The sequence below is a fragment of the Panthera leo genome, chromosome A3 (genome assembly GCF_018350215.1).
Source record: "Panthera leo isolate Ple1 chromosome A3, P.leo_Ple1_pat1.1, whole genome shotgun sequence".
NCBI lineage: Eukaryota > Metazoa > Chordata > Mammalia > Carnivora > Felidae > Panthera > Panthera leo.
Window position 1 is genome coordinate 25,611,041 of NC_056681.1, and position 22,663 is coordinate 25,633,703.

The 22,663-nt window shown below is 51.2% G+C and overlaps 2 protein-coding genes across 5 annotated transcripts in view; one reads left to right on the top strand and one right to left on the bottom strand.

The window, feature by feature from the left end:
- Positions 1 to 9,739, top strand: part of CDK5RAP1 (CDK5 regulatory subunit associated protein 1) — an 85,184-nt gene extending 75,445 nt beyond the window's left edge. For all 4 annotated transcript variants that reach the window (XM_042931228.1, XM_042931230.1, XM_042931227.1 and 1 more), the window contains 2 exons: positions 9,516 to 9,590; positions 9,689 to 9,739. In XM_042931228.1, the coding sequence (XP_042787162.1) occupies positions 9,516 to 9,590; positions 9,689 to 9,724 (111 nt within the window). In that variant the 3' untranslated portion in view covers positions 9,725 to 9,739. The remainder of the gene's footprint in view (positions 1 to 9,515; positions 9,591 to 9,688) is intronic.
- On the bottom strand, positions 1,965 to 20,907 carry LOC122215659. Its single transcript, XM_042931238.1, is given in 16 exon segments — positions 1,965 to 2,081; positions 4,331 to 4,410; positions 6,417 to 6,480; positions 8,458 to 8,503; positions 8,739 to 8,806; positions 9,834 to 9,941; positions 9,943 to 9,987; positions 10,970 to 11,023; positions 13,800 to 13,982; positions 14,760 to 14,845; positions 15,278 to 15,341; positions 15,437 to 15,521; positions 16,255 to 16,386; positions 17,714 to 17,818; positions 18,920 to 19,136; positions 20,675 to 20,907. Coding segments are annotated over 16 exon segments (1,479 nt in total). The 5' UTR covers positions 20,784 to 20,907; the 3' UTR covers positions 1,965 to 2,048.
- Between the last annotated feature and the right edge of the window lie 1,756 nt (positions 20,908 to 22,663).

Consider the following 22,663-nt stretch of genomic DNA (forward strand, 5'->3'; position numbering starts at 1 on the left):
GACTTTAGTCCACCAGAGCAGGTGAATGAGCGAGGTAGGTTTTTTTTTTTAAGTTTATTTATTTATTTTGAGACAGAGAGAGAGAGAGAGAGAGCGCACTCGGAAGAGGCAGAGAAAGCGGGAGAGAGAGAGAATCTCAAGCAGGCTCCACTGTCAGCCCAGAGCCCCACGGCATGGCACTCAGTCTCACCAACCATGCGATCATGACCTGAGCCAAAATCAAAGTCGGATGCTTAACTGACCTAACCAGCCAGACGCCCCTTGGGGAGAGGTGTTTTCAGCTGTTTGCTCCCCAGCTGAGCTAAGAGGCTTGGGATGGAGGTGTGGGCAAGGAGAGGCCATCTGGGGTGGAGGGAGAAGGATGGTGGTCTTTGGAGCCAGCGCACTGACTTCCAGCACCAGAAATGGTGTGGGCAACCCTGCCTGGGCAAAGGCAGGTAATTGCACCCCCTCATCTGGTGCCACTCAATGTGATTGTAAGAATCTAATGGGATAATAGTTGCCTGTGCCTGCAAGACTGTAAAATGAGATGCACCTGTTAAAGTCATGGGAGAGGAATGAGGGGCTTCCATGGTAGGACAGGCTCTCTCATGCCTCTCCTGCCTGGATTGCTCCTTCTGCCTAGCTTTCTTCAAGGTCCTGAGGATGTCTCCATTCCATCATTTTGTACCTACTATGTATGTGCCATGCACCAGGCAGTGTGCTCACACACAGGTGGGAAATTCTGGCCTTAGGATTCAACTGTCCTCTGGGAAAGTGTCTCCCAGCCTCCACCTTATCTTAAGTTATCCTATATACACCAAAGGCTGGGAGACTTTGCAAGGCCACAGTGCAGGGCGGTCCTGCCATCTTGCCCAAGGACTTGTCTGAGGGATGTTTTTGGGAGACTTATTTCCTTCAAGGCTGGGATTGTGGTTCATATTTGTAAAACAGGTGGGGAGTTAGGTAAGGAACTCACAGCAAGGTTTGGTCTGGACTCCATCCTCCCACCACAGGACAGGGAACCTGCACCTGACCCACGAGGCCTGCTCAATGGTTTGGGATGTAGGCAGAGAACTGGCCTCCAGGAGGGCCTCCCCACCGGCCATCCAGTTGCCAGAGGCCAGCTGAGGTTACTGGGCTGGTGGTCACTTGTTCCTTCCCAAGACAGAGACCTGTCCGTGATGGGGATTTTATCACAATCCGAAGTTTCTCCTCATCTGCCTTTGTCTGGGGGCAGGCTTAACTCACCATGGGCTTTGGCAGGTGCCCAGGTGTGAGAAGAGGCCTCTTCCCGCTTTGTGACTCTTGGCAACCATGGAACTATTCACATTTCTGACTGCAAAGCCCTCTGGTACCCAGGCTTTCTCTGCTCACCACCCTGCCCTGCCTGGGCCACATGGGACTGGATGTTGATGGAGAGGGTTCTCCTCACTCTGTCCCTCGATGGCACTGCTCTTGGGCACATGTCAGCCACTCTCCTGCCTGTCGCACCTTTCAGGGCCAGGGGAGCTCTGTGGTATCATAATCAGCCACCTGGATCTGGCTCTACCCTTATGGGTCTGGCTTCTTCCCTTAACCCCTTGCCTCCACACTCAGGGCCTCCCAAATATCTCTGGGCTCCTGGAGTCCCCTCTTTCTTAGGGACATCAAAACTTTTGCTTCCTTCCTCTTCTTCCCTCTCGAGCAAGGAACCCTTGTATGTGAAAATTCCCTGTGTTCTTTCTATGTCCCATCGTCTCAGGGCGTGGGCTCTTGAAGCTCAGGCCCTCTCTGTTTTCTGAGGAGCCTCTCTTCCCTGAGATGCTGAATACAGAATTCAGAATCTCTCTCTGAGGGGCCAAGTGAACACAGGAACTATCAGGGAGAAAAACCTTCCATTAAGCATTTCGGGGGGGCCTTGCCATCTCCTAGAACCCCGTAGCAAACTCAGAACCAGACTCTTTCTCAAGCAAGAATCATCTTTATTGCAGCTGAGATTTTCCATTGTGACAGCAGCCACTCTTGTACTCTCAAGGGTCCAGAGCACTTGTGGCTGAGGAGAGGGACTGGCCCTCGGTAAGAACCGGCTATTCGTCTGGAACAGTCAGCAGCACATAACCCTGTGGGTAGAAGCAGGGAGGGGTATCCTACCTGTCCTCACTGCCCGGCTCTCCCTGAGGTGGCTCAAGCTATCTTGGGAGGGGTTCTATGTATCCTAAGGACACAACTTTCCCTGTTGGCAAGAAGGCAGAGTCAGGGACAGACTGGACAAGGGGTTAGAGCAGAGGGGACGAACGGTCTTGGGAATGTTTGTGAAGGAAGGAACAGATCACTCTTTGGAGCTCTTCTGAAAACCTATGTATCAAGATGCCTCTAATGTTTCTGATGCATTGGGGTTCATCCTGCTGGGTCACCCTGAGGTGGGTCTCTCATCCAGCTAGAGCCCTCCACCTGCTCCCACCCACTATGCCCAACCCATGCTGCTGGAATCCATCTGCTCCCGCATCTGTTTTTCCACCAGAAGGGGAGCTCCTGAAGGTTTCAGGGACGGGGTGTGACTCATAGCTTTGTCTTGGCATCATCCAGCACATGGCCAGGCACAGAGCAGCCGGTGATATATATTAGTGGAGTGAATTAGTGATAGCGAATGAATGAGGGAGCGGTCAGGGCAGCTATGTAAGGATGTGCAGATTGTGCACTGTCCCACTCCAGGTGCTGTCGTTCATATAAGCTACTGTATGAGTGGTGCATCTTGGAGTTGTGTAATATGTAACTGGCACAACACTGCAAGGCAGCCTAGAAGTGAATCGACAAGTTAACCCATGAGCCCACCTGCTGCCCTGACCCCCACCTTGTCTCCATAGGTCTGGTTATGTGAGAGCTGCTGGGCTGTGCTTGCACTTTGCCATTTTTGGCATTCAGAACTATAGAGGGGCCCCTGTTGTCCTGGCCCTCCTTGCCCAGAGTTGTGGCATCATTTCTGGAGCAGCTCCAGCCCCTGGATTACCTGAAGTAGGTCTTCCAGCCTCGACCTAGGGTCATCCTGGGCTCACCCTTCCTACCAGGGCCACCCTGGCTTGGGTGGGGTCTAGGGGAGGGGTCTGAGGGTGGAATGGGGGAGTAGCACAGGCCAGGGGCTGGGGTTTTAGGAGACAAACTGCTGCTGTCTCCTCCTACCCTCCTGCACAGTAACATCTGGTTCTTGAAAGCAGATTTCTAGTGTCTCCTGAATGTCAGGACCGGGAATTAGGCGTCCTGGGTCCAGAACTGGGCATAAGTTGAGGGTCCTGAAGCTCAAACTTTATGTCTGGGGTGGTGGGTCACGCTCTGTCAACGGTCAGAGTAGGGCTGGGTAAATCAGTGATCCTAATAGTTCTCGTGTTTCTGAAGGGAACCTTGATTTCCAGCGCCTATCTTTATCTCCATTTGACAGATGGAGACAGCAGGCTGAGAGAGGGGCAGTGGCTTGCCTGACACCACATGGCCAGCAGGTTCCATGTGGTTCTCTCTCTGCTTTGCCCCTAGAGCCCCTTCCTGCACTGCTATTTAAGAGTGGGAATCTTGTTAAGGTGGGAAACAAAGAAATGAAGGGCATCTCTAAGCTCTGCCCCTTCCCACCAACCCCATCTGCCTCTTCTCAGGTTCACCTTCCAGAGGGAAGGGGCGAGTGCCAAGGAGGCAGGGTGACCCCTGGGGCAGACTCAGAGCTGGCAACCCCCTTGGCAGCACGTCCGTGGTTCCTCTGCTGGTTTTCTCAGCCCTGTGGTCTGTGGCCCCATCTTACCTCCCTGGCATTTAGCCAGCCTTGTGCCGGCCCAGGTTCCCACCCTCTGGCAGTTCACAGAGAGCAGGTGCCAGAGGCAACAGCCCTTTTCGCGGGGTTAGGCCACCTGAGCTCTAGGGTGGTAGGTGGTCCTGGCTAAGGATAAAGGCTTTGAAATCAGATAAACCCTGGTTGGAACCCTGGCTCTCCTGTGCTAGGCAAGTTTCTTTGCGTTTCTGAGCTTTAGCTCCCTCTCTTGTAAAATGGGAGAAATCATAGCATCGACTTCATGGAACTAATTGTGAAGACCACCTATGTGAGGCATTGAAGCTCTCAGGATGCCTAGGGCTTGGCTCCCTGAGGGATTCATGGAACCCCTTGGGGCCTCAGTTTCCTCATCTGTATATGGGGCATCACATCCAGGATGGCTATGAGATGGTGAGATAAGGGAGGTAGAAGGAAGGCTTGCCTCATTGAGTGCCTCCTCTGCCTGAGCCTCAGCTTCTGCCCCTGCAGGATGGGGACAAAGCACCTGTAGGGCTCCAAGACCTTTCTAACTCTGACCTCCCCCGGCTGTCTCAGGAAGCTCTTTTTCTCAGCATTTACCTTGGAGGGCTCCACTTGGGCCTGGTCGAAGGAGATACCCTTGACGTTGGGCAGCGGGAGGTCTTGTTCTCTGAGCAGCTCTGTGAGAGGTATGGGTAGGGGAGCTCAGTGCCCTGGCAAGCAGAGGTGTCTGTGGGTGCAGGGCAAGGGCGGGGAGGGCCCGGGCCAGCTGACCCCTGGCTGCTCCACTGTTCAGAACAGGGAAAGGACTTGGCGTATCCCCTTTCTCCTCTCCTTCCTCAGGGGACATCATCCTCTCTCAGGCAACCCCACTCTAGAAAACCGGGTCCCTAAACAGCTTTTCTACCCATTCATTAAAAATCTATCTTGAGAGAATTTCTTCTAGAATATATTCAGGAACTATGAACACATTCTTGTGAAGATAGGCTTCTTAGCAGCATTTTAAGGAATGTGCGGTTTGTTGAAGGCATCTTAGGAACGTCTTAGTGAATTTCATTCTTGTTTAATTGAGGAACATTGCTGAAACAATGTTTGTCCTCCTAAAAATGCTAAAATGTTGGCAGAAACAGAAAATGTCTCAGAAAAAGGTTAGAAACAAGTCAGTAAAAACTGAAAAATCAACCTTAAAACACTAGGGATTTGGTTGTATGATAAGAAAATATCCATTAAATATATCAAAGAAAATATTCATGAATATACTCATTTATTAAATATATGAAAGGTAGTCCTTAGAGTAAGTTTTTGGTAAGTTGGTAAATGGTGAAGTTGGAGAATTTTGCAAATTGAGTTTCAAAGAACTAACCATTTGGCCTGTTGAGTTTCTGAGTTTCTGACTTGAGAGCCTGGCGTGGGCCCTTCCTGCCCCCTCCTTTGCACTGACCAGCCCTTATCTCATCCCGGCCCCCCATCATCACTCTGGGGCCCTTGCTGGCCCAGTGTGTATTCCAGCCCAGTTAGGTGCAGAGCAGGATGGAGGAGGAGGGACAGGTGCCTCTGGTGTCCTTTCTGTTCCCTGATCTGCAGATGCCTTCTCATCAGCCTCCCAGCTCCCAGCCTCTGGACGCCTCCTCATTTCAATCCTGTCTGTGTTGGGACCAGATGATCCTGACTGCAGCACAGGCTTTTGTGAATCTCTCCTCTGCCAATTCTCTTATCCTCAGGCTGCTTCTTGCAGCCAGTTTTCCTGTATTTCCTGAGAGGGTTTGGCCCTGCTCCTTTTTGCCTTGTAGGGGAGGTTTGGACAGGACCCCAGTGTGAATGGCACCCCTGGCATTGTGCAACACACAAGGCCTGGATGTTCAGACTCTGCAAGACTATGTAGGCTTCTTGAACCAGACTTAGCTCCTGGGTCATCTTGATGCTCGCCATAGGTCTCTTTGGTCCAGGACGAAGATACACTTATTGAATGAACTGCCGGTGGTAGGCACCGGCTAGGTGAGGTTGCATCCTTGCCCACCCGGACCCTTTTTCTGCCTGCCTTGCCGGGCCTTTCATCACCGCTGTTCCTCACCTTTAATAGGTCTCCCTTCTTGAGCACAGATTTACCCACTTTATGCCCAGAACTTTCCCTGGCTATCACAGGTCACAGAATGATGCGAAACCCTTCAGCCCAGCCAGGATTTGAGCTCCTCTAGCCTCGCCCTCTAGCCTCACTCTGGAGTCCTGACATAACTCCTCAAGTTGGAGCATAGAGAGAAGCCCATGGGAAGGAGATGAAATGCCAGAGTTCTGGGATCAGCTCTGCCAGAGACTTGCTGTGTGACCTTGGGAAAGTCATTTTATTCTACTGAACCCAAATGCAAAAAAGGAGGCTGAGCCGGGTGATTTCTCAGAAGTGCGTAAGGTCCGAACTGGTTACCTTGCATGTACTAGCAGGGTCCACGCAAGGTACACTAGCTGGCAGAGAATGGGGGGGAGCACACCCGGGCCCTTTCCGGCACCCCCATTGGCCACACTCCAAATTTCAGTCTCTACCCTGCCTCCATCTGCCTTGCCCAAGCACAGTTCTTAGCCAACCCCAGGGGACAAGGCAGAAGCCAGCTGTCTGCGCAGAGTTCTAGACACAGGTGATACAGCTCCAGGCCGCATGGTGTATGGGCATGAGAAGAAACCCAGTGGGGCTCACCGTTGTGATGGGGCAAAAATACCCTGTTCAGAAGCTCTAAGAGAAAGGCCTCCATACGTTTTTCCTACAACAGATGAAAAAGAAACAGGAAGGTCACTTCGGCTGGGCTGGCAGATTCTGACCACAGGAATGGGGCATCTCCAGTGTACAGGTGCCCACAAGAGATCAGGAGTAGTCCAGGGGACTCCATTTTTAAAGGGCACTGGGGCCAGATGACCAGATAGTGAAGGGCCTAGGGAAAGTTGAGGGGCCTGAAAAAGAGTTACACTCATCCTAGGTCACTGGGACTGTCTTCATATCTCTGCAGGGTAGCCCAGGGGAAGAGGAAATAGGTTGAGCCAGAGGAAACCCACGGCCAGAGCTTCACAGGTACCAACTTTGGGTCCGTCCAAAGAGGAGCTCTCCAATGCTGAGACCTGTCTGGTGATGGGGCAGGAATTGTCTCACTGAGATAGCAAACCTCCTGTTACTAGGGATGTTCATGCAGTTAAAGAGGTTGATCAGAGCTGCTCCAACCCATTTGGAGAGATTGGAAAAGGACTCCCTTTCTTTAAGACTCTTTCCCCATGTATTGGGACACTGTTATAAACATATTCATAATTATCTATGATGTGGGTGGCTTGTACACTGCACAACCTGTACAACCATACACAGCAGCCCTGGTCTGGATAACTGCCCTCTGATGATGTCACAGAAGGGATCCCTGACCTGGGAGGATGATCTTCAGGACCTTTCAAGGCTGGGATTCTATGCAAGCAAGGCCAGAGCAAGGCCTAATATAGCAGGGCTAATCATTCTGAAGTGTTTCCCGATACATGTTCAGCCCTTTCATTTTGTTGTTTTTCCATCTTGCAGCCTTCCCCCATTAAGGACTGGCCCATGAGGTTCACAGTCTTGTGGAAGCGAAGGATGGTGGAACCAGTGCCCCAAGGCTAGGGAGGGCCCAGACACGTCACACTATAGCAGAAACCCCTCACTGCTACATGGGGACCCAGGTGGCACAGGTGGCTCAGGATGCTATGCTGGGAATCCCAGGGGAGTAGAAACCCAGAGAGGAGACACACAGCCATGTTGGGGGTGCAAACGGAATGTTCTCTCAAAGGAGGCTGTTTTCATCCTATAGAGGAGGAGGTGCCCTTAAAAATCTGGGCATCATCCTGGATACCTCTCTCAGTCCTTTCCCACATCTACTCCAGCAGGAAGTCCTATCGGGAATATGTCCTGCACCCAGCCACTGCCCTGGCTGCCACCTGCCTCATCAAGCCTCTGCATTGTTCTACCAGTCTGCTCAATGGCCTACCTGCCTCCACTCCAGGCCCCTCCAGACTGCTCCTTCTGTGTTCCATCAGCTTTTATCTCACTCTGGAAGAGCCAGCTTCCCACTAGTAGGCTCTACTCACTCTACAACCTCCCCTCAATCCCTCTGATCCAGCTACCCTGGCCCCCTCGTTGTTCCCTGAACCAGGGCACACCCCTCTCTGCCTTGGGGCCTTGGGGCCTCTCTTTGCCATGTCCCCACAGCGCTCTCCCTCACCTCCTCCAGTCTTTTCTCAAACACTTACCTTCTCAGTGAGGCCTTCCCCAACCTTCCTTTTTAGTTTTACCTTCACCTGCACTCCTGATGCACATCCCCTCTTCCTACTTTTTCTTTTCCACAGTATGATCACTTGTGTACATAGTCTACAGTTTTACTCTGCTCATTGCTTCTTATCTGACCTCACCCTGCTAGAATGTACGTTCCATGAGGGCAGGGTCCTTTGCTTTGTTCACTGACATATCCCAAGTACCTAAGTCAAGTCTGGGCACATCATAGGTGCTCAGTAGGTATTTGTTAAGTGTTTGAAAGAATGAAGTGGACAAGTTTAAGTTCTGGGGGCTCCCCTGACCCCAGGGGGTGTGGGGACTCCAGGGCAAGATGAGATCAGTGATAGAAAGTGAGTGAGGCTTTCAACTTCCTACATCAGTGACTCAGGGCCTTTTTCTGGGCCTGCTGATGGGTCCTTCAGGACCATGGAGAGGCCAAAGTTTAGGAGAGACTCACCTGCTTTGCAAGGCCGGCGGGAAAAGGGCCCAGGGTGACTGTGGTGCTACCAGAGAAAAGAGATCACCCTTTCAGATCACGGCAGCTGCTTGGGGGTGCAGTGGTCAGTGAGCTCCAGTTACAACACCCCCTCCCTCCTTTCCTCCCTCCCTCTTATCCACTACTCCGTGTGCTGACAGCAGGCATGGAAATGCACCCCTTGACCACCCCCCCCACCCCCTCCTACTTCTCTGCCAGTCATTCTTATTTCTTCTGAACATGCAAAACCAAAAAAACATTACCTGCTTGGAGTGAACTGGAGTTTTAATTCCTGATTTCTCGAGGAAAACACAGCCTTTGAAAGGAGATTCTATGGGAGTTGAAATTAGGTCAGAAGAGGAGAGGAAATTATGTTCCAGCCAGAGGGATACCCTTCACCCCGACTCCCGTGAATGCTTGTCCAGGGCTGGCCCCTCTCACTGGTCCTTTCCCTGCTGCCCCAGATGCTGGTCATGTGTGTTCAGACCATGTGTGTGGGTGGTGCTGTGGGAGAGGGCACTCATGGTGTCAGGTCTTCCTGGAGGCCAGGGGAGGCTGGGGCTGGGCACAATGCAGGGAGGCTCAGCCCAGGGAAAGGAAAGCCTTTTGCAATGAGTCACTTGGCCATTGAGTCACTGTTGCTGGAAGCCAGAGGACTCCTTGGTTTTGAGGGGGTTGTCTATTGGCCTTCGTAAGTCACACAGTCACCTTATAGACCGGAAATAGTTCTTCTCACTACCAGTCAGAGATGACAAATTTCTTGACCACAGAGTCATGCCAACTAAGATTCTAGGGTCCTGTGTGTGTACTGGATGCTGCTGGGCTTGCCTATTGGGGGGGGGGTCCCCCACCCCCCATATATCTGAGGTACCTTCCCAATTTTAAGGTCTGTGGAATGGGAAATAGGAATCCCAAGGGGGCTCAGAAGAGAGAAGTTGAAACTTTGGGGGAAGCTGTGTTTCCCCAGAAATAGAGTAGACAACACAGATATGTTTAGCCTCTTATGAACTGTTTTTCTGATCTTTCTCCTGGTTTTGCAGACAAGGGCTTTCGAGGCAGCCATGTCCAGGGAAGGCAGAAGACTTAACAACTACCTACAAGGCACTGAGCAGAAGGTATTGGAGGCAAAACCCTTTAGTTGTTGAGGAGGTCTTTGGGGAGCACTGGAAGCCACACAGGGGAGCAAGTGTTAATTGTAATGTTTTGACAACAGGTGCATCTATTTGGGTGTGGACCGATCGAATATTAGCAGGCAACACAATGGTGAGTTTTGCAGCTGCCTCAGTCACCCGGTCCCGGAGGGGCCCCCAAGTGGACCCAGGCCCCCTGAGGAACAAATAATTTCAAGGCTTACTCACCCAGGAAAGTGAGACAGAGGAGGTGTTGCTGGTCCCCAGCAGGACCAGCGAGCCCGGCTGGGTGACGGTGGCTGTGTGGCCATCAATGTGGACGGTGGGAGGGTCGGGGGGTACTGATGGTCAGTCTCACAGTTCCTCTGGACTGCTTGGAAGTCTGAATGAGGTTAAAGCAGAAAAGGTGCAGGCAGGTACAGAGAATGGAGTTCCTTAGTTCCCGGCTTGGAAGAATGGGAACAAGATCGTCTTAGGAGCCAGGGTGTCTGAAGTTTCATTCTAGCTCTGCAGCAACTTGCTGCATGACCTTGACCTTGGGAAGTTTACTTAACCTCCTTGAGCTCCTTTAAGGTGAGATTACATCCTCTGCTTCCTGGGTGTGCATGGCAGGTAAGAACATAAATGTTGGAGCAAGAATCCCAGCTCCACTGCTTGTAAGCTGTGTGGCCTGAGACAAGTCTCTTAATCTCTCTGTTTTCCTAGTTGGTAAATGAGAATAATCGTTCCTACTCCACAAGGTTGTTGTGGGGATTAGATGAATTCATTCATGTGGAGTACTTAGAATAGAGCCCAGCACCTAGTAATGCTGTTGTTTTCTATTACTGTTCATCCGATGCCATGTTCTAAGAGCCTTTGGAGAAAGGACACTGAGCATGGATTTTGGAGTCCAGGACTGGCTTCAAATCCTGCTTCTGCCACTGACTGAGTGATATGAGCTTGAGCAACTGGATTCACCTTTCTGTGCCTCAGTTTGCTCACATAGGAAAATGGGCTGAAGTGCGGGGAATCTGAGGATTATGTTGACGCAGGTGGAGGAGCCTGGCACATAGTCACTGCTCGCTGTTGTCTCCGTGTGCACATCTGGCTGCCTTAGCAGGGGCAGGGGCCCGTTCAGTAGTGAGTCATAACGCCAGCCTCCTGGCCATGGGCACCTGGGCGGGGCGATGAGCTAAGTGCCTTACTTGAACCAACCCCCCCAACCCTCACAGCACCAGTGGAATAGGTGCAGTGGTTTTTGGAGTCCACAGTAGGAAACTCTGGCCAAATGGAACATGCTTACGTGGCCCAATCCTGCCCCCATCCCAGACTCTTTCCTGAGATCCTGGCCCTGGTGCGGGAGGGGAAGCCGGTGACACACCCACCTTGGGCTCCCGCTCCAGCTCTCTCAGTGACAACAGTTCAATGAGGTCGGCAGCCTGGAAAAAGGGCAAATCGCGTGTTGGCCTTTAGAATCCCGTAGCTCTGTTCTGAGCAGTTTCAGGGGTGTCATTGGGGTTCAGTGAGGTGTAATTGCTTCCAGCTGAATGCACTACGTAGTCGACATTGACATCGGAGGAGACTTCCACCTGGTTTCTCACCATGATTTATCCGGAAAGGTTAACTTTATTGTTTCAGTGATTTTCCCTTTCCATGTTTTACTGTGAAAATTTCCGCACATGCAGCAGAGTTGAAAGGATTTCAACATTTGTATACTTATCACCTAGATTCTTCAGTTAACATTTTCCTATACTTGCTTCATTATATTTCTATCCATCTAGCCATACTCCATTGGTTCCTGAAAATCATAAATCATGATGGAAAGCAGTACAAAAACGTATAAAGGGGACAAGTCTACACCAACACCTCTTCCCCTTTTCCTCCAAATCCTATTTTCAGGGGTAACCAGTGTTGGCATTTGGGAGTACATCCTGTTTTCTACACACATATAAACATGCATAGTAGAGAATATTCTCACCATGCAGTCCTGCGCCTTATTTTTTTTTTCTCTCAGTATCAGTACACATAGAACCAACCCCATTCTTTTTTTCCCCCTGAATTCTTTACTTGTATTTTTATTTTTTAATTTACATCTAAGTTAGTTAGCATATAGTGCAATAATAATTTCAGGAATAGAATAGTGATTCACCCCCTACGTATAACACCCAAGGCTCATCCCAACAAGTGTGTTCCTTAATGCCCCTTGCCCATTTAGCCCATCCCCCCCCACAACCCCTCCAGCAACCTTCAATTTGTTCTCTATATTTAAGAGTCTCTTATGTTTTGTCTCCCCTCCTGTTTTTATATTATTTTTGCTTCCTTTCCCTTGTGTTCATCTGTTTTGTATCTTAAATTCCACATATGAGTGAAGTCATAGGATATTTGTCTTTTTCTGACTGACTGATTTTGCTTAGCATAATACCTCCGGTTCTATCCACGTAGTTACAAATGGCAAGATTTCATCCTTTTTGATTGCCGCGTAATACTCCATTGTATATATATACCACATCTTCTTTAACCATTCATCTGTCGATGGACACTTGGGCCCTTTCCATACTTTGGCTATTGTCAACAGCACTGCTATAAACATTGGGGTGCATGTGCCCCTTCGAAACGGCACACTGTATTCTTTGGATAAATACCTAGTAGTGCAATTGCTGGGTCATAGGGTAGTTCTAGTTTTAATTTTTTGAGGAACTTCCATACTGTTTTCCAGAGTGGCTGCCCCAGTTTGCATTCTACCAACGCCACTCTTTTTGACAGCTGCATAGTATTCCACCATGTATGACCATAACCAGACTCCTTTTTACCAATTTGTCATTGATGAACACCTAGGTTAACTTTATTTTTTGCCCTATCCCAAGTGAAGCTACAAAGCGCACCCTTGCATATGTACCCTTGCCCACTGGGGTAAGAATTCCTGTGGGCATGGAATTACAATGCTCACCTACAATTATCTCAGTGCTCACTTACAACTGTCTCCCCAGCGTGGGGACACCTGGCTCTACTCCTGATCCCACTGCTGGGTCATCTTGGGCAAGTCTCTTTCCCTATCTGGGCCCTGGTTTCCTCATGTAAAAAAATGGAGCAGTAGCATTAGATCTCCTCTAGACACAGATCTTAGGGTTTTGTGTTTCAGTGTTTATGGAGCACCCACTGCATGCTGTAGACATGTTCACCATCTGTAGTCTGTGTCCTCGAATGGGGGAGGCAGTGCACACACAAAGTTAAATAAATAAACACATGTGTGTGTATTTGTCAACATATGACCTTGCATATGTAACTTTACTCATACACATGCCCAGTGTGATCAGCGTTTTGAAGGGAAAAGCACAGAAAGAGAGGGAAGTGGGGCGAGGAGGGGGAAGGCCTATTCTGCATATTTAGACGTGGTGGTCAAGGAGGGGCTCTCTGAGGAGATGACATTTGCACTGAGGCCAACAGTGGAAGGAAGAATGTTCCAGGCAGTGAGCCCAGCAGGTGCAAAGGCCCTGAGGTGGGCACCAGCTCAGCCAGTGTGGTTGGAGTGGAGTAGGTAAGGGGACAGAGCTGGAGAAATGGGCAGGGGGTTGCAGAGAAGAGACTGGATGTTATTCAGAGTGTGCTGAGTTGCTGCTTGGGGCTTTTAAGCAGTGATGTATCTGGATTTCCCCCTCATTGGTCTCTTCATTGACCCTGGCAATTTGCTCTTATTGCAGATCTCTATATGTATGCCTCCTTGTCACCATTCGGGCCACCTCCTCATAGATGTCTTTACTGACTAGAGTGTCCAGGGTAGCCCTGTCATTTCCACTAGTCGCTTGCTGACCCAGTGCTCTTATTATAAACAAGATAAATTATTTTATTTATCTGACTGTTTTCTTGTTCAGTTTCTATTCTCCCACTTGACTTTGAGCTTTATAAGGCCAGGGACGCTGGGTGCACAGGGCCTAGCACATAGTAGGCCTTCAAGAGCGATTTGTGGCATGAGTGAATGGATAAGTGTTATGAAGAGAGGAGCAATAAAGGGACCTGGGTGTTCAAGGAAGACTTCCTAGAGGAGGGGATTTCCATGCTGGGTTCTGAGGGCTGAAGAGGAGTTCTCCAGGGAGGTCCAGAGAGAGGAAGTGACTTACCTAGGTCCCCCAGAAAGGCACTTCTGCCAGCTGGATCTTGGTTTCTTCATGTGAAAAGCAAAGCAATAAAGTTATATACTCCCCTTTCTTGAGCACTCACTTTGGAGTCCTGGGGGTCCACGTGGATCTCCTTGCTGGTGTAGAGGCAGGACAGGATGTCATTGTAGACTTCTAGCCCAAAAGCGAGGTCTGCCATGCTGCCTTGGGCTAATTTTGGAAGGGGTTGGGGGGTCAGGTGGTCAGGCCTTCGGGGTCTCTGGCCTGGGCTGCAGGGCGTCACAAGCTTCAGAAAAAGGAAGGAGGAAGGAGAAATTCAGTGCGAACAGCTTCTCTGACCAACAACCGATTATAGCTATAACCGATACCACAGGCTCACTATGTGCTAGGCAGTGCTGAACACTTATGTGCACAATCTCATTTCGACCTTACAGCGGTGCCATGAGATGGGAACTATTACTGTCCCCATTAGACAGGTGGGGAAACTGAAGCCCAGAGGGGTGAAATGACTTACTCAATGTCCTACAGACGGTAGGTAGAGCTACATTTTGAACACACGAGCTCCTATTTTTCCCTTCTCCCTCTTCCGACCCCATTCCCTTCTCTGTGCCTTTGTTAACAGCACCTCCTTCCTATCCACTCAAATCCTTCCTGTCCACCTGACCTACTACCTCTGACAGGCCCTTTTCTGGGCCTCGGTTTCCCCATCTGAGGAATCTCTTCCAGCTGGGTGTTGCATATAATTCTGCACCCACGAACTGCCCCACTTACCCTTTTGTTGGAGTCTCATCCCCGCTCACAGCACCTGTAGCCTCGTGGCCTCTCTTGCTCTCCAGGGTTCAAGTGGGCCTCAGCACAAGCTCCCGAGGGCAGGGGTCCACCAGCTCTCCCCTTCTTTCTCCCTCCTTCCCTCTCCTTCTCCTCTTTTGCCTACCACCCTTACCTGTGGCCTCTCTGTATGCCTCCCATCCAGAGAAGGCCATCTCACTTTCCTCTTTGCCCATCCTCCCCTAGGCCAGTGGGTGTCCTGGGAGGGTCTGCCCTAGCCAGGGTGCTGGCTTGCCTGGACTTTCATCAGGATGGCCTCCTCCGTGAACTCCGTGGTGGTGACATAGTACTGGAAGTCTTCTGGGCTTGAGATGGTCGGGGCTGCAATGGGAAAATGAAAGTAGGACCCCGCTTGCCCTGCGGGAGGGTGAAACGGTGTGGAGAGGCAGTGAAGCAGGCAGAAATTGAACTTCTCTGCTCAGCTTTAAGTTCTTGTGGGCTAGGCCTGTGCCTCTTGTAACAATGAACATTTATTGAGCGGTAACTTTGTGCCGGGTTATGTGTATTATTGCAGCAGTCCACTCTGTGGGTCTGGGATTAGTCCCACTTTACAGGTTGGGAAACTGAGGCTCCGGGGGAAAATGACTTGCCCAGGTCATGAGGCACAGTGCCCTTTTTCTCCCCCACTGAAAAGTAGGCTCCCTGCAGCTAGGCTTTGTTTGGTTTCCTGTCCTGTTCTCAGAGCCCAGAACGGTTCCTGGCACACAGTTAGGGGGATAGAAGTTAAGCCGCTTTCTCGGCCACTCTACGTACGCAGAGTGAGGTGTAGCAGGCCTTCCAGCAGTGAGTTGAGCAGGGTCGTGGCCAGGGGGCACACCTGCAGGGAAGGCACGATGCGGTCCTTGTCAAGTTGAGAGGCTCTTTCTGGGTCACACCCCTCTCCCAGGAGGCAGACGAGGGCGAACAACTTACTATCTTCTGTAGGAGGAAGGGCAGTGCCTTATCTAGGGTACTCGTCACCAACTCCAGAGCTCCGTTCGCCAGGAGGGGGTCCATTCTAGTGGTGGGGGAGAGCAGGTGGGATCTGAGACACCATGGAAGGGGAGACTGAGGCCAGAGGCGGGAATCCAGGGCAGGGCCGATGGGCTTGTGTAACATAGAGTGGCTGCCTCCTTCCCCACTTGGTGTCTCTCTTCTCCTTCCCCAACCCCACCCTTTCTTTTTCTGTTTTATCCCTCTCTTGCCTTCTTGCTTTCTATCTCCATGACTTCCTCGTCTTTACTTTTTCCTTATTGTCCCTCTCTGCTTCTGTCTCTTCATTTCCTCTCTGATAAAGGTCTCTGGGATTTTTGAGGAGGGAGAGTCATGGAAAACTTCCTGGAGGAGGTGGTTTTGTGCTAAGGTTACCTCAGCACATAGATCAGCTCATCTTTTCCTCACCCCCACCCCCTGCTGGGTGGATTCTGTGGACAATTTCATTTTACTGGTGAGGAAACAGGCTCTAAAAGTCATATAGCTTGTTCAGGGTCCCGAGTTAGGAAGCAGCCAAGCTGAGGTTTGACCTGGTTGGATGCCCGCTCTCAGCCATGACATTCAGTGTGGAGAGAGGAAATGCTGATGGATGGTGTGTGCAGCTCGGAGCCTTGCAGATGACCCTGTCCCTGATGCCCTTGGTCACCCAGAGAACTAGGCTGGGGAAAAGCAGCCCCCACAGGGAGTCTGCATGAAGGGCGGGAAGTCCTGGCACTCCCTCCTGGCCAGTGGTAGTGCAGGTGTGGGCAGGTACTCACTGCTCCAGAACCTTGATGCTGAGGTATCCTGGTGGGGTGTGGCACTCCTCGAAGGCCACCTTGGTCTCGTTCCCCATCTGTTCCAGCCGTATCCCAATGCGGATGTTCTTGATGACTTTGAGCCGCAGTATCCTGTAGGGGCAGCAGGTCTAGGCAGGTGCCAAGCCACCACCTGACGTGGAGGCCAGAAGTCACAGGCTGGTGGACTGCTGCTGCCTGCGGGGCTCAAATGAAAAACTAGGAGACGTCATTAAACATATGGATCCCTCACTTCGGAAAACCTGAAAGATTCGAAAACACCAGCCAGCAGGACAATCACCTGGGGCTGAAGGTGACCTTGACATGGGCCACAGGTGCTCCAAGTGCTACAGTCCCCACGAGGCCAAGAGTTAGGTTGTGTTTTTACTGCACATCACTACAAGGGCGATGATACGTTTATTGTATAGGAGAGAAATATTTCTCTGTGCCCACTTCTCTACCAAAGAAACATTCCTCTGTGCTCACTTCTCTATTAAAAAGGGAAGGTAGACCAAGAAGGCCATATTTTAAAGAAAACCAACAGTGGACATATTCCTAAGGGGCTTTTAAGAATATTTGTTTTGGGGATCCTGGGTGGCTGAGTCAGCTGAGCATCTGATTCTAGATTTTGGCTCAGGTCATGATCCCAGGGTTGTGGGATCGAGCCCCATGTCTGGCTCTGCCCTGACAGTGTGGAGACTGCTTGGGATTCTCCCTCTCTCTCTCTCTCTCTCTGTCTCTCTCTTTTTCTCTCTCTCTTACTCTGCCCCTCTCCCTCTCTCCTGTGCTCTCTCTCTCTCTGGAAAAAAAAAAAGGAATATTTGTTTCACGTGCAGATACCACCCGTAGCACTCCCTCTGTTGCCCACGGTTTGCAACCCCAGGTCGGCATGATCACCCACACCTTAGTGAGATAGCCAAGCTCTCAGGTCGGCAGTGAACTCTCACAACAGCCAAGGGTAGGAGCATACTTGATCATACCCGTCTTGTAGATGAGGAAACTGAGGCCCAGGGAACAGATGCCCTTGCTCAAGTTGCTTAGATGGTGAGTAGGAGTGGAGTGCAGTTATGCCATACTCTGGAGGTGAGGGTGGCGGGGCTTGAATCGGACCCTCCTCAGATCATGCTGTCAATGCATCTGCATTTTACTCAGATGGGACACATATTCCCTGACTTGGCAGTCCAAGGGTTTTATTTCGGTCTCTGCTTCTGACTCACTGTGTTATCCTGGGTCGGTCCCTCTGCCACTCTGTGCCTCAGTTTCCCCATCAGTGAAAATGGCTTTGAAACAAGCCCGAGTGGAAAGGATTATTATGAGGCTTATGGTGGCAGAGGCAGGAGGCCTTTGCTAGCCCTGCATGGCTGCCTCTTGAGTCATAGCAATGAGGGGTTGGCCTGCCTGGCACTGAGGGGGGTGGGGAGGAAGTGCCCGGTGTACTTACTGCTGGAGCGAGAGGTACAGTTTGGTTCGCAACGTGACCTGCAGCAGGCTGTCGCTCAGGATTTGCAGGGTGATCTCTGGTCCTACGGCATCTTCTACGACCAACCTGTGAGAGGTTTGGGGGGTGTTGGTATGGTCTGCTAAGGCCGCCATGGTTCTGTAGAGTGTGTGTATCTGGGTTGGCTGGAATAGGGATGGACCCCAGGAGGAGCAGGAGCAGGTTTGGGACACCCCCGTCCCCGATCCCAGTCCAGCTGGAGAACAATGGGGCTGTAGTTCCAGCCTACACGTCTTGAAGACCTGGTTGAGTCTCTTCCCTTCTGTGGGCCTCAGTATCACCCTCTACAAAATGGGGAGAATGCAGTGGAGGGGCTGTCTATATGCAGTGAGGCTGCCTGAGTTCAAGTATAAGCAATCTGCAAAAGGGAAGCAAGCAGGCAAGACTCAGAAAGCAAGATGGCAGGTGATCTCGCCACCATCCACAGAGGGACCATCTGCCCTGCTGAGCATTCAGGAGGGAGGACATGAGCCTTCTTCTCCCCTCAGTGACATCAGGTCCCAGCATCTCCCTGAGCTGAGAAGGGCCCAGAGTACTTTTTAAACATCAGATACAAGTTAGTGACTCATCTGGTGCCCACTGGAATCGTCAGCAAACCACCCAGACTGGAAGAGAGGCGTGGAAAAGAGATCCTCACGACCCTTAGAAGGAAGCAGCTGTGTCCACACCTTCAGTTTGGACTTCCAGCCTCCAGGACTGTGACACAACAAATTCCTGTTGTTTAAGCCACAGCTTGTGGTCCTTTGTTACAGCAGTCCTAACTAACCATACAATCAGAAAACCTTGATTTTGATTAAAACCCTCTTGATTTTTAAATATTGGCAATTCATTACAACATTTTTAACTTTTTAAAGTTAAGATATTTAAAAAAACCACCATGCAAATTTGCAGTACCCAGGTGTAGGCTGAATGTGGGGGTCTGGAGGGCTGCTAGGTGAGATCCTTGATTTAGACCCTGCTTTGGACGATTCTAAGTAGCTTGGAGAGATTTAGAACAATAAAGGTGCACTTGCTATGCATTTTCCAGGCTATAGGGAGCCTCCGGGCCTCCCACCTGCCCAGTCCTCTTCTTGATACAGGAGAACATTATGGCTCAGGGGCGGAGGCTGAAGGGGGAAGAAAGGCCAGAGGCAGCTTCTGCGGACTCACCCGCCCACCTGGAGCAGCTTCTCCAGCAGTGGGAGGCGCTTCCCCGAGAGCAGGTCCCCGACCAGTGACAGATCAAGCCCACTGCTCTTCTTGGAGAGGCCTTCTCTTACAAAGGGCAGGTGGTCCAGGATGGTGACGCCTTCACCTGCAGCCCCCGTCACAGGAATCCCGGCCACGCGGTCCAAGATGTGGTGCTCCGAGAACAGGTCTGAAATGTCTGAGGAGACAAGCCCCTTCTCAAGGTGGGGCTCACCCTTCATTCAGTCATTCAGCAAATGCCCACCAGCATCTGCTCAGAGCCAGTGATTCAATGGTCATTTAGCTCTTCCCCACTCGCACTCTGTCAGTCTGTCTCTCTCAAAATAAATAAGCATTAAAAAAATTTATAAAAAAGGGGCGCCTGGGTGGCTCAGTCTGTTGAGCGTCCGACTCCGGCTCAGGTCATGATCTCACAGTGGGTGAGTTCGAGCCCCACATCCGGCTCTGTGCTGACGGCTCAGAGCCTGGAGGCTGCTTTGGATTCTGCGGCTCCCTCTTGCTGCCCCTTCCCCACTCGCACTCTGTCGGTCTGTCTCTCTTCTCTCAAAATAAATAAGCATTTAAAAAAAATTGAGATGGTCATTTAGCAGCAAGTGCTTACTTTTTTCTTTTCTTTTTTTTTTTTTAGAATTTTTTATTTTTAAGTAACCACTACACTCAGCGTGGGGCTTGATCTCACAACCCTGAGATCAAGAGTCGCACACTCCACCAACTGACCCAGCCAGGTGCCCCTAGCAGCAAGTACTTATTAAGTGTGCACTCTCTCTGGGTTCAGGGAACAGGAGCAGTGTGCGTTCTAGTATACATTCTAGTGGGAGAGATAGACAACAGCCAAATGCTCAGATAAGCAAACGAGGCAATTTTTGAAAGTAAGTGCTACAAAGAAAAAAAAAAAACAACGGAGTAGAGTTGGAGCATGACTGGGGTGAATGAAGGTCTATTTTAGACAGAGTGGTCAAGGAAAGCCTCCTTGAGGAGGAGGCATTTGAGCTGAGACCTGAACGAAGTGAAGGAATCCATTATTGCAAGGTCTAGGAGGAGAGCAATGTAGGCTGAGGGAACAGCTTGTACAAAGGCCCTGAGGTGGTAAGGAGTCTAGTGAATTTATGAAACCAAAAGATGGGTGAGGATAGACAGCGGTAAGTAGGGGAGGAGGTGGATGGGCAGTAAGGAGCTCATGGTCAAGAGGGAGAGAGACAAACAGACACATAGACAGGATAAGTGTCATACATCAGGAAAATGCCATAGATGAGGTTTCACCAAAGGGTTGTGGGAGCCCAGAGGAAAGAGACTCCTTCTGCCTGGGGAAACTGGGGGTGTGGGGGCGGGATTCCCATCAGAGGGACTGTTCGAGCTTTTGCCTTACAGGATGAGTCAGAATTCAGCATGTGGGGAAGGAGGGAAAGAGAATTGTAGATAGAAGAAATAGCCCGGGAAGGGAAGGAGGCTGTGAAGTCTATGGGGGTGGTCAGGACAGGTGGCAGCGGAAGAGGCAGGGGATGCAGAGTCTTGAATGCCAAGATGAGGAGCTTGGAGCTTCTCCTGAGGCATGAGAGAGCCACAGCAAGTGTTAGAGCAGGGGAAGGTTGAGGTCAGGTCTGGGTGAAGGAAGGCAAATTCTGCTGCTGGCCATGGGGAGGCTAGATGGTGGTACCATCTCCCACCCCCGCCCTTCCCTGAGCTCTTGCCTCCCAAAGCCCACCCCTTAAATTTTACCTGTTTTCAGCTGATCCTTGCTGATTCGCAGGAGGATCTGATGCCAGGCCTCCCCTTGAGCCTGGGGCAGCAGCCCCCAGCATAGCAGTGACCCCCAGAACAGCAGCATCCTCCCCGTCAGGACCTGTGGACATAGAACTGGAAACCCCAGTGGCCACCTGCATGTCTGCACTGGGGACCCATTGTCTAGGGTCTCCCAGCCCTGTCTCCCTTGGAACCTCTCTCCAGCTTCCCTTTCCTTGTCTTTCCCCCTCGTTCCAGATCCGCTAGTCCTTGAACACACCCTGCACTTCTCACCACCTCACACTAGTGCTTTTGTTTTCTTCTTCCTGGAGTGCCCTTCCCCATCGTGTGGACCGCCTTCAAATCCAGGCTCTGCTACTTCCTGACTGTGTGACCCTGAGCAACTTACTGGACCTCTCTGTGCCTCAGTGTTCTCATCTGTGGAATGGGGATAAACATAAGTTGTTGTGAGGAATACATTCAACGATATGTGCAAAGCACTTGGCAAGCAGTGTGCTCAACAGCTGTTCATGTGGCCGGGTGACATTGTGAGATGTTAGAAGATGGAGTGCTCCCTTTGAACCATGGAGATTTCTGGATCTTGAAGGGATGAGGGTCCTGCGGGAGGTCTTATACTGGCTGGGGTGGGCAGCGGGGGGAGGGGCTTGAAGCCACACTTCCTCACCAGATAACAGGGAAATATTTCAATATTTCAACCAGTGTGTTTGTAACAGGTGAATTTTGGCCCTGCCCAGTGGCCAAAGGGCAGAGTTGGGACCCCAGAGCCTGCAGGCAGGGGGCGCTCTGGGTGGGCTACGGTGTGCCACCAGGAGATGCAGCCTCTGGAGCTGCCAGGCAGGGACTGGCTGGGATGCAGACATATCCAGTGTAGGCAGGCCCGCCGAGGCGCCACCACCATACCCTGCCATGCCACGCCAATGAAGGAGCCACCCTCCTTCACTGCCCCCCCCCCCCCCCCCCCCACCAAGGCACTGAGCCTGCTCTGAAGTAGCTGAGAAAATCCCAGTGATGCCTTGAATTAGCAGCAGTCAGTTTTTGGTTGCCTGGGGGGATAGGAGCTCCAAACAACGATTACACTGAATAATAAAAAACACATTCGTTCCCTTGCGTATGCGGGTTTGGGGCTGGAAAATTTGTACTCACGGCATTAGCTATTCGTATTTTGCTTCCAGGCTGATGTGAACCACCCCCCCCCCCCCCCCCCCCCCCCCCCCGTTCAGCCCACCAGAGTTTAGTCAGCCTCTACGTGGGCACTTTTCTCAATCAGTTCACCCAAGTCGGGTCTCCCCTCCCTTCCTGCCCTTCACACATTACACTGTCTTCCAGCTCTCTCCAACTCTTGCCTTCAATCATCCCTACCAGCCCCAACTTCTAGTTGAGTTGTTACCAAGGGGCAGGCGCCATGCCAAGGACTTTGTAAAGAGAGCTTCATTACATCCCCGAGTCCTCACCACATGGTCTGGGATCACTGATAGCAAGTCCAATGTACAGATGACAAAACTGAGGCTCGGAGAGGAAAAATGAATCACCCCAAGGTCACACAGGTGGCAGAGCGTGGATTCGAACCACTAAGAATCTGTGCGCCTCTGCACATTATTGTAGGTGCTCAAGAAACATTTGAGAAGTGCCCTCCTTGTCCTTACCTCTCCAATAACAGGACGGCCCGGAATCTCCCTGGCCTCGTCTCCAGCCTCCCAGAAAGACACAACTTTTATAACCTGAGCTCTGAAGCCCGGGTGGGTGGGGCGAGACTTGTGCCCAGAGGAGCTCTTCAGCGGAGAAAGGGGTCCTTCTGGCACCAGGTGGCAAGGGGCTACTGGCCAAAACCGATAGGGCTCATCACTGAGGCCTGAAGGCGCAGGCACTGGGCCCCTGGCCAACAGACCTCAGGGGGGAAGGGGGTGGGGGCTCTGTGGTTTTGGGGGTGGGGCCTTCCCCTTCGGAGTGACATCAGAGCTGCGAGCC